We start from the raw sequence: 16,441 nt of genomic DNA on the forward strand, positions 1-16,441 counted from the left end.
GGCAGATACTTTGGTTCTTCATTGGGTGTTTTATTAGTGTGTAGTTACATATCTATTGGAGATTGACCTGGGTTTCAGGTAACTGGTGACTGATCTGGGCCCTGTGAATTTGTAGCTCAAAGCCAGATGTTGATGAGCCGAGTGAAGTTGGGGCAATTTGAAGCATACTGATCCTGATAGTATGGTTTTCATGACATCTCTCTACATAGAGGAACGTTCTCATTTTATGTGCACATCCTGTTGGAGGGTTGTAAGGGGCTTGGGGAGAGGATTTGTGTTCCTTTGTAGTGCCTAGCACTGGGTGGCTTTAGTGGAGAATGTTCTGCTGGCCATACTGACGCTCATTACAGCCAGGCCCCACGACAGAAAGCAGGGGAAAAGCTCTTTCTTTCTTTACTACTCTCTGTAGAGGACATTAGGAATTCAGGGAGAATGAGAGGGGAAAAAGTGAGAAGAAATAGATTTGTGGAAGCCATTGTAAGACAATATAGCTCAAGATGTGACTGTTTTGAAAAGAACCAACTTATTTTAAAGCCAGTGGTTAAGGGAATATGAACTGATTTATGGTTCATGTAGATCTAGAAGTAATTTTGAAGGTGACATAATAGGAAAACAACAGTAACTGTCCTGGTGGATTGTTGAAAAGCTGTCTGCATTTTGGAACCTATAAAGTCATATTGTGTTTTGAATTTATTATCCATTGGTATTGGTTTCAGGAAATAAGCTTTGAAACTGACTTCTGCAGCCAGATTCTTTTTGCCTTCAAGCCTTCAGTTTTATTTTCAGTAAGAAGCTAAAAAAAAAAAAAAAAAAAGTTTAACTTTTCTTCCCTGTTTGGACTTTGCAGGTGCATGAAAAGTTGCTCAAGGGTCCCATATGTGTGCATCCTAAATAAACACAATGCAGAATGCGGAAAAGTTTTTCTAAGAGACCTCCCTTACACTGGATAGGAGAGAACAGAGCAGAGGAAGGGGGAGCTCCAGCTTTACATGGGGTGCAGAAGGTTTCATGCCTTGAATATCTTCCAGACGGCCAACCGCTCTCAATTATGTTGCAGGAAAGAGGATGGGCCAACAGGCTAATATTCAGTTTAGATGTGTCCCAGGCCAATCTAAGTGTTGTAACACTCATAACACTGTGTTAACCTTAAAAAACAGTGTGACTATGGCCAAAAAGAAACATGCAACAATTCACTTGTAAACATTTGTGTTTCATCGCCAAAGTTAGTTTGGTGCCTCCTCTGCTTGCTCCCATGGTGTCCCTGTTCATCCCACTGTGGCATCCACAACTCCATCGTTCCCGTTTGCCCGTCTGTCTCCTGTCCTGGACAGTGAGTTCTGCTGTCTGAGTCCTCAGGGCAGCTGGCCCAGGTTCTGATTTGAGGCAGGTTTTTGCAGAACATTTAAATTTGAAATGGAGATTAATGCCAGCTCTGTCACTTGCTGTGTGATTTAGGTACATCGTTTAATCTCGCCAAGCCGCATTTCTTTGAGTGAGACAAGGTACAGAGGTGCCTCACTTGGAGCTTGGCGCCTCCTACAGTAGGTGCTCAGGCTCATGGGGCCAGACTAGTGTTCTTAAAATGCTGGTTTGCCATGTTGCTCTCATGCTTGGAAATCTCCAGGGAATTTACTGGGGCACTTGCAGCTTTTCACACTAGCTTATATCCTGATTCTCTGTTATTTTCAGACTGATCTCCTCCCAGTCCTAGCCCCTACTTGACTTTAGCCCTTTGCTTATGTTATTCATTCTAATTGCAAGGGCCATCTCTTTTCCTTATAAATCAAACTAGAGGCCTGGTGCACAAAAATTTGTGCACACAGGGGGGATGGGGGAGTCCCTCAGCCCGGCCTGTGCCCTCTTGCAGTTTGGGACCCCTTGGGGGATGACCACCTGCTGGCTTAGGCCCGCTCCCCAGGGGATTGGGCCTAAGATGGCAATCAGGCCCGGCAGCCCTCGGGGGATGTCCACTTGCCAGCAAGGAGCAGGCCTAAACTGCAGTCGTACATCCTTAGCGCTGCTGAGGAGGCAGGAGAGGCTCCCACCACCACCGCTGTACTGGCAGCCATCAGCCTGGCTTGTGGCTGAGCAGAGCTCCTCCCATGTGAGAGCGCCCTGACCACCAGAGGGCAGCTTCTGCATTGAGCGTCTGCCCCCTGGTGGTCAATGTGTGTCATAGTGATCAGTCATTCCCAGTCCTTCTGCTGTTAGGGTCAGTTTCCATATTACCCGTTTACTATATAGGATAGAGGCCTGGTGCACGGGTGAGGGCCAGCTGGTTTGCCCTGAAGGGTGTCCCGGATCAGGGTGGGGGTCCTGCTTGGGTGCCTGGCCAGCCTGGATGAGGGGATGATGGCTGTTTGCAGCTGGTCACACCCCCTTCAGGGTGGGGGTCCCCACTGGGGTGCCTGGCTAGCCTGGATGATGAGATGATGGCTGTTTGCAGCTGGTCACACTCCCTTCAGGGTGGGGGTCCCCACTGGGGTGCCTGGCCAGTCTGGGTGAGGGGCTGAGGGCTGTTTTCAGGCTGGTGGGCGACTGAAGCTCCCAGCCTCTCCTTTTTTCTTTTTTTCTTTTTTATTCTGTGATTAATTTACCTTCTATAGCTGTCACTGGAGCTGAGAGCAGGCTCCAGCTCTGAGGCCGTTGCCGGCTGAAAGCAGGTACCTGGGTTTGTTTAGATTCTATAGTTGAAACTCTGTTGCCATCACTGACAGCTCTAAGCTCCGATGCCGCGCTGGCTGAAAGCAGGTTTCTGGGGTTTGTTTAGGTTCTATAATTGCAACATTGTTTCATCCGGAGCTCAGAGCTGAGCTACAGCAGGCGGGGAACGTTGACTTCCTCCATCACTGGAATAAGCAAGCCTCATGTTCATGTTCGCTTCAGCTGCCTGGCTGCCGGCCGCCATCTTGGCTGGCAGTTAATTTGCATATCTCGCTGATTAGCCAATGGGAAGGGTAGTGAAGTTATGGCTAATTACCATGTTTCTCTATTATTAGATAGGATACTGCTTTTGTCAACACCACCTAACTTATAGTGTCTGTACAGTCCTCCCAACCCAACATTTCTCTGATGCCTCATACAAACCTTCATGCCCTTCTGCATGCCCTTGGCAGCACTCTGATGGCCTCAACTGCATTAAAATTTTTTTTTTATTGTGGTAAAAAATGCATAACATAAAATTTACCATTTTAAGTGTATAGTTCACTAGTGTCAAGTACATTAACATTGTTGTGCAAGTAATGTCCATAATGTTTCCATCTTGCTATGTTTCTACTTTCTGTTTCTATGTGTTTGACTACTCTAGATACCACATGCAAGTGGAATCAAACGGTATTTGTCTCTTGTTGGTGTGATTTGTTTCATTTAGCATTACGTCCTCAAGGTTAATTCATGTTGTAGCATAAGTCAGAATTGCATTCCTTTTTAAGGTTGAATAGTATTCCATTGTACGTATATACCACATTTTGTTTATCCATTCATGGATACTTGAACTGCTTCCACCTCTTGGCTATTGAGAATAGTGCTGCTATGAACATGGGTTTGCAAATAGCTCTTAGAGATCTTGCTTTTAGTTCCTTTGGATATATACCCAGAAATGGAATTGTTGGGCCATATGTTAATTTCATTTTTACTTTTATTGAGGAATCTCCATTCTCTCCAGAATGGTTGCTTGATGTTACCTTCCCACCAGCAGTGCACAAGGGTTCCACTTTTTTCACATTCTTACCAAAATTTAGTTTCAGTTTCTTTTTATGGTAGCCAGCCTAATGGATGTGAGGTGAGCTCAACCACTCTTTCTGAGCCTAAATTTAATTGTGTGTGACAGCTCTACTGAACAATTTAAATAGTTTCATATCACCAACTAGATTCCAAGTTTCTGTGGAACATATTTTTCTTTTCTCTCCTTCCTTCCCCTCCTTTCCTTCTTACTGACCTTCCATCTAGCAGAGTGCTTCACTTATAACCTTAGACTGATGAGTGCTTTATAAATACAATGAGTTTGCAAATCCATGGGCTAATTTGATATTCACATCCCTCCATGTGGCAGTTATTACTGTTTCCATTTTACAGATGAGAAAACTGAACATCCCATAGATAAAATGTCTTGTCCACAGATGGCCCATCAAAGGCACAGAACCAGGGCTCTGATAGCAAGTCCAGTGCTTATGCGGGAATGGGCTGTGCCTCCTCAGGGTCTGTAGCTGCCTGAGGCTGCCTGTCCTACCCAACACCTATAGCGTCCCTTTGGCCACGTAGGGTAATATGCTCCGGGTTCTGAGGGTCAGGACATGGGCATATTTGGGAAACCACATAGCAGTTTTCAGCTAAACATGGGAAGAAATGTTCTAAAAACTAGAGCCATGGGTTGCCTCCTAAGCACATGAGTTGCTCTAGTGCAACCAAGATAATTTCGGACAACCACACATCAAGTATGCTATAGAAAGGATTCACACATTCAAAGGAGCTCCGTATGAACCTAGTGCATTGCTTAGGTTATGAGTCTAAAAATGTCTGTTCCTATATAGGATTGGGTTTCTGTGTTTATTACTATAGCCCTCATCACATTTCATTGGACGTTGGTATATGTGCTCTATGTGTCTCATTCTCCTTACTAGTTTACAAACTCTTTAGAGAACAAGTGCCATATCTTACTGCCTTTATTTTTTTTTCAATTAGAGTTGGCATTTAATATTATTTTATATTAGTTTGAGGTATACAGCATAGGGGTTGGACATTTATATACATTAGAAATGATCCCTCTACACAGTTATTACAATATTATCAACTAGATTCCCTGTGCTGTACTTCATATCCCTATGACTACTTTGTAACTCCCAATTTGTATTTCTTAATCCATTGACCTTTTTTACTCATTTCCTCACTCCCCCCTCCCACCTGGCAACCATCAGTTTATTCTCTGTATCTATGTGTTTATTTTTGTTTTGTTTGTTCACTCATTTTATTCTTTAGATTCCACATGTAAGTGAAATCATATGGTATTTTTTTTTTCTCTGACTTATTTCACTTGGCATAATACCCTCTAGGTTCATCGATGCTGTTACAAATGATAAGATTTCATTCTTTTCTATGGCTGAGTAATATTCCATTGTATACATGTACCGCATCTTCTATTTCCAATCGTCTGTTGATGGACACATAGGTTACTATTGTAAACAATGCCACAGTGAACACAGGGATCCATATATCTTTTCAAGTTAGTGTTTTCACTTCATACCTGTCAGAATGGCTATCATCAGTAAATCAATAAACAAGTATTGGTGAGGGTGTGGAGGAAAGGGAACACTCATGTATTGTTGATGTAATTGCCAATAGGTGTAGCCACTGTGGAAAACAGTCCAGAGGTTCCTCAATAAATTAAAAATAGAACTATCTTATGACCCGGCAATTTTACTTCTGGGGTATTTATCCAAAGAAATACATATCTTACTGCCTTTTATTCCATGTAGTCAATCAGATAGTGGATACCTGATATAAAATTAGCTGATTCATTAACTGAATCAAACAAGCTGAGGCCATTATTCTAGTATGTGAGTTGAGTTACCACCTCACTTTACAGTGTAATTGCTGGCCATCAGTTCGGACCACTGTAGCAATCAACACATTTCATATCCAGACTCTGAAATTACATAAGGCTTTAGAAGTTCCAAAAGCGCTTTTAGATTGCTCAGCTGCAGTGTTCTAATTCTGGCAATGCACCCACATCCCAGTGTAGGGTATTACATCATTTCTGAAAGCACCTGGAACTTGCTAAATAAAAGAACTTGCTGGGAGGATGTGCTCTATCATTGAATAGAAAGCACATAAGTGAAATCATCACCAATATTGACCATGTGAATTTCTACTGAAAGCCCATGAGCCATTGAATATGCTGTTGCCTCAACACTGTGACTTGTGGCCCCACCTTATACAGCAGAATCATTAGAGGTTTGGGTGGAGGCCATTGTGACTGGATCCATAGTTGGCCTTCAGACCTTCCAGAAAGGAAGAGAAGCAACCACTTGCTTTATTTTTCCCTTCCCTGGCTTAAGAGTCCATGGAAAGCTATTCCTATTAATTTGTTTTCTTTGACTGTTAATATATTTGAGAAAGGATTAAAAGGAAATACTGTATTAAAATAGTAAAATAAAGAGACTTTGCAAAGTTTGCCAGAGATCTGAAGTTTACCTAGGACCTCAGGGATCAGTACAGCCAAGCAGTAGAATTTTATTTTATGTATAATTTCTCCAAACGATGCCTTCTTTGATTCTTTATAGTAAGTGTGACATTGACTACAGATATTAGGCCCACAAATATATTGTAAGGGCATTTTCATCTTCTCTGAGTGACAAATGCCTTTGCACACTGGCTAATAGGCACATGTCCGCACACATCTCAGTGGTTCCTTCTATTTTGAATTTCCTTTTGCAAGTTGTCTTTGATCCTCCCACTTTGTACTTAGAGTTGGATCACTTCTGTAAAGCAAGCGGACCATTTTCCTTGATGTGGATCTATGGCAAGTAGTCCAGAGTCATCTTTCCCAGACTTGCCCATTCCCAAGCAATGTGCTCCCGCAATATAGATTGCCCTATAAACTATGGGGCAGATTATCTAAGTAGCCCCTTGATACCTTCTGAGGAAAAATGAGTAACACACAACGGCAGGGAAGCAAGAATGCTTTAAAGAGAAGAAACCGCCCTAACCGGTTTGGCTCAGTGGACAGAGAGTCAGCCTGAGGACTCAAGGGTCCCAGGTTCGATTCCCGTCAAGGGCATGTACTTTGGTTGCGGGCACATCCTCAGTGGGGAGTGTGCAGGAGGCAGCTGATCGATGTTTCTCTCTCATCGATGTTTCTAGCTCTCTATCCCTCTCCCTTCCTCTCTGTAAAATATCAATAAAATATATTAAAAAAAATAAAGAGAAGAAACTGAAGCGTGTGATAGCCTGTGAAGCCTTGAGTAAAGGGCCTGTAGCATGTTTAGTTTTCTATCCTATGCCTAGCTCACACTGGGGTCCTACTGCCACTGTTTGCTGAATTGAAGAAATGGATGTTTGTTTTGCTTCTTGGAAGATGTTCTCTATTAAACATTTTGCCAGAAACCCAGGTTCTTCTCACCTAAGTGACAGTGTTTGTTTGTTTTTCTATTTTTTGTTATTGTTTTTTAGGGGGAGGGAAAGCTTTATTTTTTTTTTTAAATCTTCGCCCAAGGATATGGTTTTGATTTTAGACAGAGGAAGAGAGACAGAGGAGAGAGAAAGAAAGAAAGAAACATTGGTGTGAGAGAGAAATATCTATCAGTTGCCTCCTGCATGTGCCTCACTCAGGAATTGAACCTGCAACTTTTTGGTGTGCAGGATGATGCTACAACCGAGCCACCTGACCAGGGCATCATGACAAAGTCTTTATTAGGGAGAAGAATAGCTTTGTTTTTCTATTAAGAATTAGGAAGAAAACTCTAGTTCTTCATCAAATATTGGTTCAATTTTAGTTCTACCTTTTATTTTATTTTGAATTATTTATTTTCTTTTCCTGAATTATTGAGTTGAATTCTTATCTCATGGTTTTTTGGGGATTATTCTTTAGTATATAAGCATTTAAGTCTAGCATTTCTCACTGTAGCCATATCCCATAAATTTGTGTTATAGTATTTTCATAATTGTTCAGTATAAAGTTTTTTAAAATTTAAATTTTTTTTTCACTGAACCATGAATTATTTACAAGTAGCTTGTTAAGTAATACATGTTTTGGGAAGGTTGTCTATGTTATTGATTTCTCATTTATTGCATTGTGATTTGTATAACATAGACTTTTCATATTCATTGAGATTTGCATTGTGACATATTATAATATAGTCAGCATTCATAGATATTTAATATATTTTTGAGAATAATGTATATTTGCTTATCTCAATTGGACCAAGGTTGTGATTAGTGTTTCTATCTTTTCTCTCCAAGCTGATTGTTATGTTGTTTGATCTGTCAGGTTCTGAGAAAGCTGAACTAAAATGTCTGTATGTTTGTGGATTGAATGTAAATTGAGGTTATCATAGTAGGCACACACAAGTACAAAATTGTTATATCTCCTTAGGGGAATAATTTCTTCTATTAATTGACGTTTATTTTATACTTAGTAATGATTTTTCTGGCTTTATTTTGTCTTCTGTGCTTGATATATATGTTAGTATTCATTTACTTTCAATCTTTAGGTACTTTTAGTTTAAAATTTTTTTAAAAAGCATATAGATTTTTAAAATACAGTCTGGTTACCACTATATATTTCAAAGGTGTCTTGTTTGGTGCTTTCTACTCACCTTGCATTATGTTTGTGTATTTTTTCATTTTTACCTTTATAGATAGGATCAATACAGTTTTAATGTACCTTCCCTCTGCTAATTCTGAAGTTGTATATATTATTTCTCTACTTTAATAATAATGCTTACATTTCTCATGTACATAATTAAAAAATCTGAAATTTATCAATTTGCCATCTTTCTCTTGAATAAATGCAATGCCTTAAAATATCTCTTCATCCTACATATTACTACTATTCAGCATTTTGAATCATCTTGCCTTTGTAAACTCCAAGTTAGATGTTATGATTTTTGTTTTGAACAATCAATTCTTTAGATTTATAACATATTTTTAAGTTTCTTCATTCACTGTTGCTTCTTGTATCTCATTCTTTCCTTTTGCATTGAATTTCCTCTTTCTGAATTATATCTTGAGGAAGATCTGACAGTGAGAGTCTATTTGTGGTAACTCCTTTGTCTTTCTAAATGAAGATATATTTATTTTGCCCTAATAGTTCACTTAGATTAAAAAAAAATTCTAGGTTAAAAGTTATTTGGCAATATTATTCTATTTTTTTCTATGTTCAATTGTAGCTAAGAAGTTCATTGTCTGTCTTGTCATCCCTTAAAATCTGTTTGTCTATTTTCTCCGGTTACTTTTAAGGGTAATTTTGCCTTATTGAGTTTAGATTTGTGTCTCATTTAACTTACTCTGTACAAGGCTTGTTTTATTTCCTGAATCTAAGGATTCATGTTTTGGATCAAAATTGGATAATCTTATTCATGATTCTCTTGTCTCTTCTGGTTATGCATTCATTGTACTTCGGCATTCTGTCATCCATGTTGCTTAACCTCTCATTCATATTTCCCATGACTTTAACTTTCCTTATTTTTTTTGAGTTGTGGAGTTTTGTTATTTTTCTTTTTTTAAATTTCTTTATTGTTGAAAGTATTACAGATGTCCCCTTTTTTTCCCCATTGACCCCCTCCACCCTGTACCCACCCCTCTTGGTTCTTCACCACACTATTGTCTGTGTCCATGGGCTATGTATATATGCATACAAATTCCTTGGTTAATCTCTCCCTATCCCTCCACCCCATCTTCACTCTGTTTATTTTTTATTCTGGGTAATTTTCTCACATTTATCATCCTGTTTACTAATTTTCACTTCAGATGTATTTATTCAAGTGTTTAAACTGTCCATTGAGTATTTAATTTGTCGTGATAGTTGTCATTTCTAGAAGTTGTATTTGGTTCTTTTTCAAGCCTGATTTTTCTTTCTTTTTTTTTAAAAAAAAATTTTATTGATTTTTTTTTACAGAGAGGAAGGGAGAGGGATAGAGAGTGAGAAACATCGGTGAGAGAGAAACATCCATCAGCTGCCTCCTGCACACCCCCTTCTGGGGATGTGCCCACAACCAAGGTACATGCCCTTGACTGGAATCGAACCTGAAACCCTTCAGTCTGCAGGCCAACGCTCTATCCACTGAGCCAAACCGGTTAGGGCCTGATTTTTCTTTTTTCTTTTTTTTTTAATTAAATCTTTATTGTTCAGATTATTACATTTGTTCCTTTTTTTTCCACCCATAACTCCCCTCCTCCCAGTTCCCACCCCACCCTCCACCCTCACTCCCCACCCACTGTCCTCATCCATAGGTGCACGATTTTTGTCCAGTCTCTTCCCGCATCTCCCACACTCCTTTCCCCCCCAAGAATAGTCAGTCCATTCCCTTTCTATGTCCCTGATTCTATTATGATCACCAGATTATTTGTTCACTTGATTCTTAGATTCACTTGTTGATAGATGAATGTTTGTTGTTCATAATTTGTACTTTTACCTTTTTCTTCTTCTTCCTCTTCTTAAAGGATACCTTTCAGCATTTCATATAATATGGGTTTGGTGGTGATGAACTCCTTTAGCTTTTCCTTATCTGTGAAGCTCTTTATCTGACCTTCAGTTCTGAATGATAGCTTTGCTGGATAAAGTAATCTTGGTTGTAGGTTCTTGGTATTCATCACTTTGAATATTTCTTGCCACTCCCTTCTGGCCTGCAAAGTTTCTGTTGAGAAATCAGCTGACAGTCGTATGGGTATTCCCTTGTAGGTAACTGAGTCTCTTTCTCTTGCTGCTTTTAGGATTCTCTCTTTGTCTTTTGCTCTTGGCATTTTAATTATGATGTGTCTTGGTGTGGTCCTCTTTGGATTCCTTTTGTTTGGGGTTCTCTGCGCTTCCTGGACCTGTAAGTCTATTTCTTTCACCAGGTGGGGGAAGTTTCCTGTCATTATTTCTTCAAATAGGTTTTTAATATCTTGCTCTCTCTCATCTTCTGGCACCCCTATAATTCTGATGTTGGTACGCTTGAATCTGTCCCAGAGGCTCCTTACACTATCTTCGTATTTTCGGATTCTTTTTTCATTTTGCTTTTACAGTTGGGTGTTTTTTGCTTCTTCGCATTTCGAATCTTTGATTTGATTCTTGCGCTCCTCTGGCCTGCTGTTGGGTGTCTGTATAATATTCTTTATTTCAGTCAGTGTATGCTTAATTTCTAGTTGGTTCTTTATCACAACATCAAGGGTCTCATTAGATTTCTTGAGGATCTCACTACATTTATAGGCGGTCTCACCAGTCTTTTCGAGGGCCTTCTAGACAGTTCTTGAGAGACCTTAAAAGTGTGGTTTTGAGCTCTATATCTTCCATTTCTGACATTTTTGTCCTGTTTCTTTGTCTCCGCATTTTTTTTATCTTTTCTTGGTGCACCCCCTAGTGGTCTTTGTGCGCAGTCTTGTTATAGTTAAGCCTTGATTGTTCTTGGCAATACCAGGGGTGATTTGACCTCCAGGCTAATTGGCTATGAGAGTCAGCTGTGTCTGCAGTGGGAGAGCTTCTGTGTTGGATCTCTAGGGCAGTGCTAATCTAGCCTTTGCCTGAGGCTATCTGGCAAATGGCTCTGCGCAGGGCTTGGGCGGGGCAGGTCCCGGGGGACCTACAGGGCGGGCCAGAGCGAGCAGTTATGGCTGCTCTCAGTTCTGTCCCTAGGGGCTCTGCCTCACAGAGTCCCAGCAACTGCTGCAAACCTCAGAGAGAAAGCTGCCTTCGAGTTCCGACCGAAGCCAGACAGTCCCGCTTCTCCCGTTTGAGTCTGGGTCCCTAGAGACTCGCCCAGATCTGGAGCTCAGAGTCTGAAACTCCCTCCTGATTGAAAACAACAACCGCGCCCTCCGCCGCCAGCCCGCTCTGCGCACACTCCACACCTCAGTATTTCACTTCAGCACTGCGCCTCCTCTGAGTCTGGGTATGATATTCTCCTTCCTCCTAGTTGTAGAATTTCCACTCAGCCAGCCTTCCTGTGGTTCTGGATGATGTCCATTCTGTCGTTTAGTTGTTTTTTGAAGTGGTTGTTCGAGGCAGCAATCTCTGGCATTAACCTATGCCGCCATCTTGGTTTCTCCCCTGATTTTTCTTAAAAAGTTTTTTATTCCTTCTTTTATATCTTTAATCATTTTAAGCATATTTTATAGTTTATATTTGAAACTTTTGTAATTTAATATTGCCCTGCATTATATCTGCTATATCATGGTGAATTGTATTTTAAATTTCATATACTGAGCTTGTCTTTGACAGAGCTTTATGGGAATACCACAGTGGGGCGTGGGTTGTGGACATGTTCTGTGGGATAGGTTTTTGTTTGCTTTTCCTTGTGTCCATGGATATTTCAGCCGAGTTCCAATTTTGAAGTTAATTTCTTAGCATGAGTGTTCCCAGAACATGTATATGATGTAGAGGGCAACTCCAAACTTAAACTTCTGTGTAGTACAGGTCCATAGTTACACATTCTTGGGAAAACTTTACCCTCATCCTAAACTCAGTTTAAGAGAGAGACTGATTTTCTTTTTCTGATGGGTATTGACGGGCAGTTAAAATAATCTACTTTTATTTCTGGCCCTTGGGGATTTCCATTACTTTCCTGCAAGTGCAAAAAGGATGTTTGTTCTATTTTATTTAGCATTCATTTAGTAGCAAGAGGTTTTGAAGAAAATAAACATGCCATGTTGCCAGACCCAGAAGTCTGTGGGAAATCATTTCCATTGATTTTAAAATAAACCATGTAATGTGGAGTAATTTCAGTGTACCATTTACATGCAATGTATTTTAGAATATGAAACATTTGGGGATTAAAAATCTATTCACTTACTTCCTTGTTTTAAGCCACCTAGGAACTATTTTTTCTAAATTTGCACTGGAAATTTCTTGAGACCCTGTTCAATCCTAAATCCTATATTGGAAACTTGAAGAAAGTGAGTACAGAATAACAGGAACAGAGGCTATTTGTGTATTTGTCAAAGCTCTGTTAGGAACAAGTAACAGAAATTCAACTTCAAATGGCTTAAGTAAAAAGGGATAATTGTTGACTCAGATAAATAAAAAATCCTGGAGTTTATTTACATACGGCTAAGTTGACATGTTCAGAAAATGTTATTAGAATCAGTCTTTTTAAATTTCTTGGGTCTAGTTTTCTCTGTGTTGGCATCATTGTAACTTGGATTCTCCCCTGTGGTAGCAAGATATTTTCCAACAGCTTCAGTTAAAAAGTGTTTCTCTTTCCCAGTCTAGCAAATATTCTGGGACTGTGGCTTATTGGCCTGTGTTGAGTCACCTGTCCATCCTTAATGAATCCAAGTGGCTAAGGCATGATATGCTCTGATTAGCCTGGTCCCTGGAGTTGTGGCGTGGAGTCAGCTTTGGTCAAAACACACAGGCTGAGAATGGAGGAGAGCAGTTCTCTGGGAGAAAAGTCAGAGTGCTGTCATCAGAAGAGATGGGGATGGAAGCTGGGTACACAAAGTATAAAACAAATGTCCTCAACAATCTGTCTAATTGCTTGTTGGTTTTTGCTGTTCCTTTCAGGACAGTGTTGAGTTTAGAAACATCTGCAGTCATCTGGCTCTACAGATCGAAGGACAGCAGTTTGACAGAGATTTGAATGCTGCTCACCAGTGTTTGAAGACAATAGTTAAGAAGTTGATTCAGTCACTTGCTAACCTTCCTTCTGATGCTCATGTGGTAGCCTGTGCTTCATTGAGACAGATCTTACAGAATCTCCCAGACATATGAGTGCTCAGGACACTGGAATCAAAACCACAGCTAAGCACTGCTAAGAAAACTAGGGACCTTACCTTCCTGATTGAATCAGCAAACAATGGATGTTTTGATTCTCACTAAAGAGACACTTGATAAAATATATAGCAGTCTGACCAGTGGCATCTGTACCCTTATAGCATGTTGGTGAAAAACTTTTGAAACAGTACTTCACATTTTTAAATATGTTGTCATATTTGATGACTTTTTTTGATGGAAACATATTCTACATTGTGGAACTAATTGGATTCTATCCTATACTAATAAAAGAGAAAAATGGTAATTGGCGTAGGACCGATACCTTTTTCATTGGCTAATCAGTGAGATATGCAAATTAACTGTCAGCCAAGATGGCGGCTGGCAGCCAGGCAGCTGAGAATAGGAGGCTTGGTTGCCCCAGCGATGGAGAAAGTCAAGGATCCCCGCAGCTGCCGGGCTCTGAGCTCCTGAAGCAACAACTCCAAAAGATACAATGTTTCAATTATAGAAGCTAAAAGATGGCGGTTAATTTGCATACTCAGGCTCCAAGCAGAGTGAAGCCAAACAGCCCTGAAGCAGCAGGGCAGAGAGGCCTCAGGGCCTGGGATCAGCAGAGTCGAGAGGCCTCCGGGCCCCACGATCAGCGGAGCCGAGAGGCCTCCCGACCCGAGATCAGCGCAGGCCAGAGTCGGCCCAGCCCCGCGATCAGCAGAGCCTAGAGGCCCCCCAGCCCCGGTTATCATCCCAGCCAAGAGGCCTCCCAGCCCAGGTGATCAGCGGAGTCGAGAGGCCTCCCAGCCCAGGTGATCAGCGGAGCCAAGAGGCCTCCCAGCCCCGGTGATCAGCGGAGTCCAGAGGCCTCCCGGCCCGCTCCTGGCCCCGTGATCAGCGGAGTCAGAGGCCCCGCGATCAGCGGAGCCAAGAGGCCTCCCAGCCCCGGTGATCAGCGGAGTCGGAGGCCCCGCGATCAGCGGAGCCAAGAGGCCTCCCGGCCCCGCGATCAGCGGAGCCAAGAGGCCTCCCAGCCCAGGTGATCAGCGGAGCCCAGAGGCCTCCCGGCCCCGGGGATCAGCGGAGCCCAGAGGCCTCCCGGACCCATGATCAGCAGAGCCGAGAGGCCTCCCAGCCAGGTTATCAGCAGCCGAGAGTCCTCCTGGCTAGAGATCAGCGGAGCCGAGAGACCTACAGGCCATGGTTATCAGCAGCGGAGAGGCCTCCAGGCCAGGGATCAGGGGAGCCGAGAGGCGTCCTGGCCCTGGGATCAGCAGAGCAGCGAGGCCTCCCAGCACCGGGATCAGTGTGACAGGGTTCGGAGCCCCAACCCTCTGATCAGCCCTGCTCTGTGTGTGACAGGGTACAGAGCCCCAACCCCCCTGATGGGCCCTGCTCTGTGCATGACAGGAGTGGTGCTGCAACCTCCCTATGGACCCTGCCTTGAGTGTGACAGGGGGCGGTGCCCCAACCCCCCAATCGGCCCTACCCTGAGCGTGACTGAGGGTGGCATCGCAACCTCCCAATCCGCCCTGCTCTGTGCATGACAGGGGGCGGTACCCCAACTCCCCAATTGGCCCTGCTCTGAGCCTGACCAGGGGCTGCACCTAGGGATTGGGCCTGCCCTCTGCCACCCGGGAGCAGGCCTAAGCCAGCAGGTCATTATCTCCTGATAGGTCCCAGACTGTGAGAGGGCACAGGCCAGGCTGAGGGACCTCCTCTCCCAACCCCAAGTGCACAAATTTTTGTGCACCGGGCCTCTAGTATGTATATAAATATTTATTAATTCTTATTAAGTATTCACTTTAATTGAATGATACGTGAATCTATGTTTATATTCATGTAGACCTATGAGGTTTAATATGGGGATTATTCATATGATTAAAGATACATGTTTCTTAAAATTATCTCGAATAAATGGGGTGTTGGTAATTGATATATTGTACTTACTGAGCACTTTATTTTTTGTTATCAGACTGATCTCAAGCTATTGTAGGACCACATATGTTGGTAATTATGGGTCTCAATCCTGGCATTAATAACTTACTGTTGCGCAGGAGAAGAGCTGCTTCTAAACCTTGTGCTTTCATATACTGCTTTGTAAATTTTGAATGATAATGAGCTATGAAGTACCAGGGATATATGGTATGTGAATACAAATACTACAATATTATTAAAGTCATATGGAAACATCTAGCCCTTCTTACTGTTTCTAAATATTCCGCTTGAAGTAGGAAATTCTTTTGAAAAATAGGAGGGGTTGAATATACTGGCAGGTTCCCTAAATATTTATAGTTATGCAAAAAGAGGGTGACTATTTCCACAACAATGATCTGCACAAGCTTAGGAGAAACTGCATTTCTTGTTGTTTAATGATGACTATGTTGAAAACCAAAGTACATTGAAATGCTACTTTTCCCTTAAAAATAAAATAGAAATGACATCAAATTTAGAAAAAAAAGAGCACAATGTATTTGTGCATCTTGTTTCCTAGAGGAATGAAAAACTGGGTCTGTATGGTGAGAGTACATCTACTATTAAAAAAGAAAGTGTTAATAGTAATCAAAGCCTTTTAGATCCCACATACTCTAATCCTATTGCTTCCAAATATTTTCTTCCAGAATCTGAGGATGAAAGGTAAATATATTGCTTTTCTGTAAATGTAACTGACCATTTTCATAGCAGAAAATTAAATATAAGAAACAATTCTAAATGAAAGATGAAAGGTGTGTGTGTGTGTGTGTGTGTGTGTGTGTGTGTGTGTGTGTAAGGCAGCGGTTCTCAACCTGTGGGTCGCAAATCCTTTGGCATCGAACGACCCTTTCACAGGGCTCGCCTAAGACCATCCTGCATATCAGATATTTACATTATGATTCATAACAGTAGCAACATTACAGTTATGAAGTAGCAACAAAAATAATTTTATGGTTGGGTCACAACATGAGGAACTGTATTTAAAGGGCCAGAAGGTTGAGAACCACTGGAGGGAAAGTGGGTCAGAAAGGAAGAGCATTTATTTCTTGGGAATAGTTTTTGCCTTTT

At 41.6% G+C, this 16,441-nt stretch overlaps 1 protein-coding gene across 1 annotated transcript in view; it reads left to right on the forward strand.

Moving 5' to 3' along the window:
- The window catches only part of DLEU7 (deleted in lymphocytic leukemia 7), a 30,908-nt gene extending 17,272 nt beyond the window's left edge, over positions 1-13,636 (forward strand). Inside the window, exon 2 of the mRNA XM_059681071.1 lies at positions 13,199-13,636. Coding sequence (XP_059537054.1) covers positions 13,199-13,405 — 207 coding nt within the window. The 3' untranslated portion in view covers positions 13,406-13,636. The remainder of the gene's footprint in view (positions 1-13,198) is intronic.
- Positions 13,637-16,441: the final 2,805 nt, after the last annotated feature.

The sequence above is a fragment of the Myotis daubentonii genome, chromosome 2 (assembly GCF_963259705.1).
Source record: "Myotis daubentonii chromosome 2, mMyoDau2.1, whole genome shotgun sequence".
NCBI classification, from domain to species: Eukaryota; Metazoa; Chordata; class Mammalia; order Chiroptera; family Vespertilionidae; genus Myotis; species Myotis daubentonii.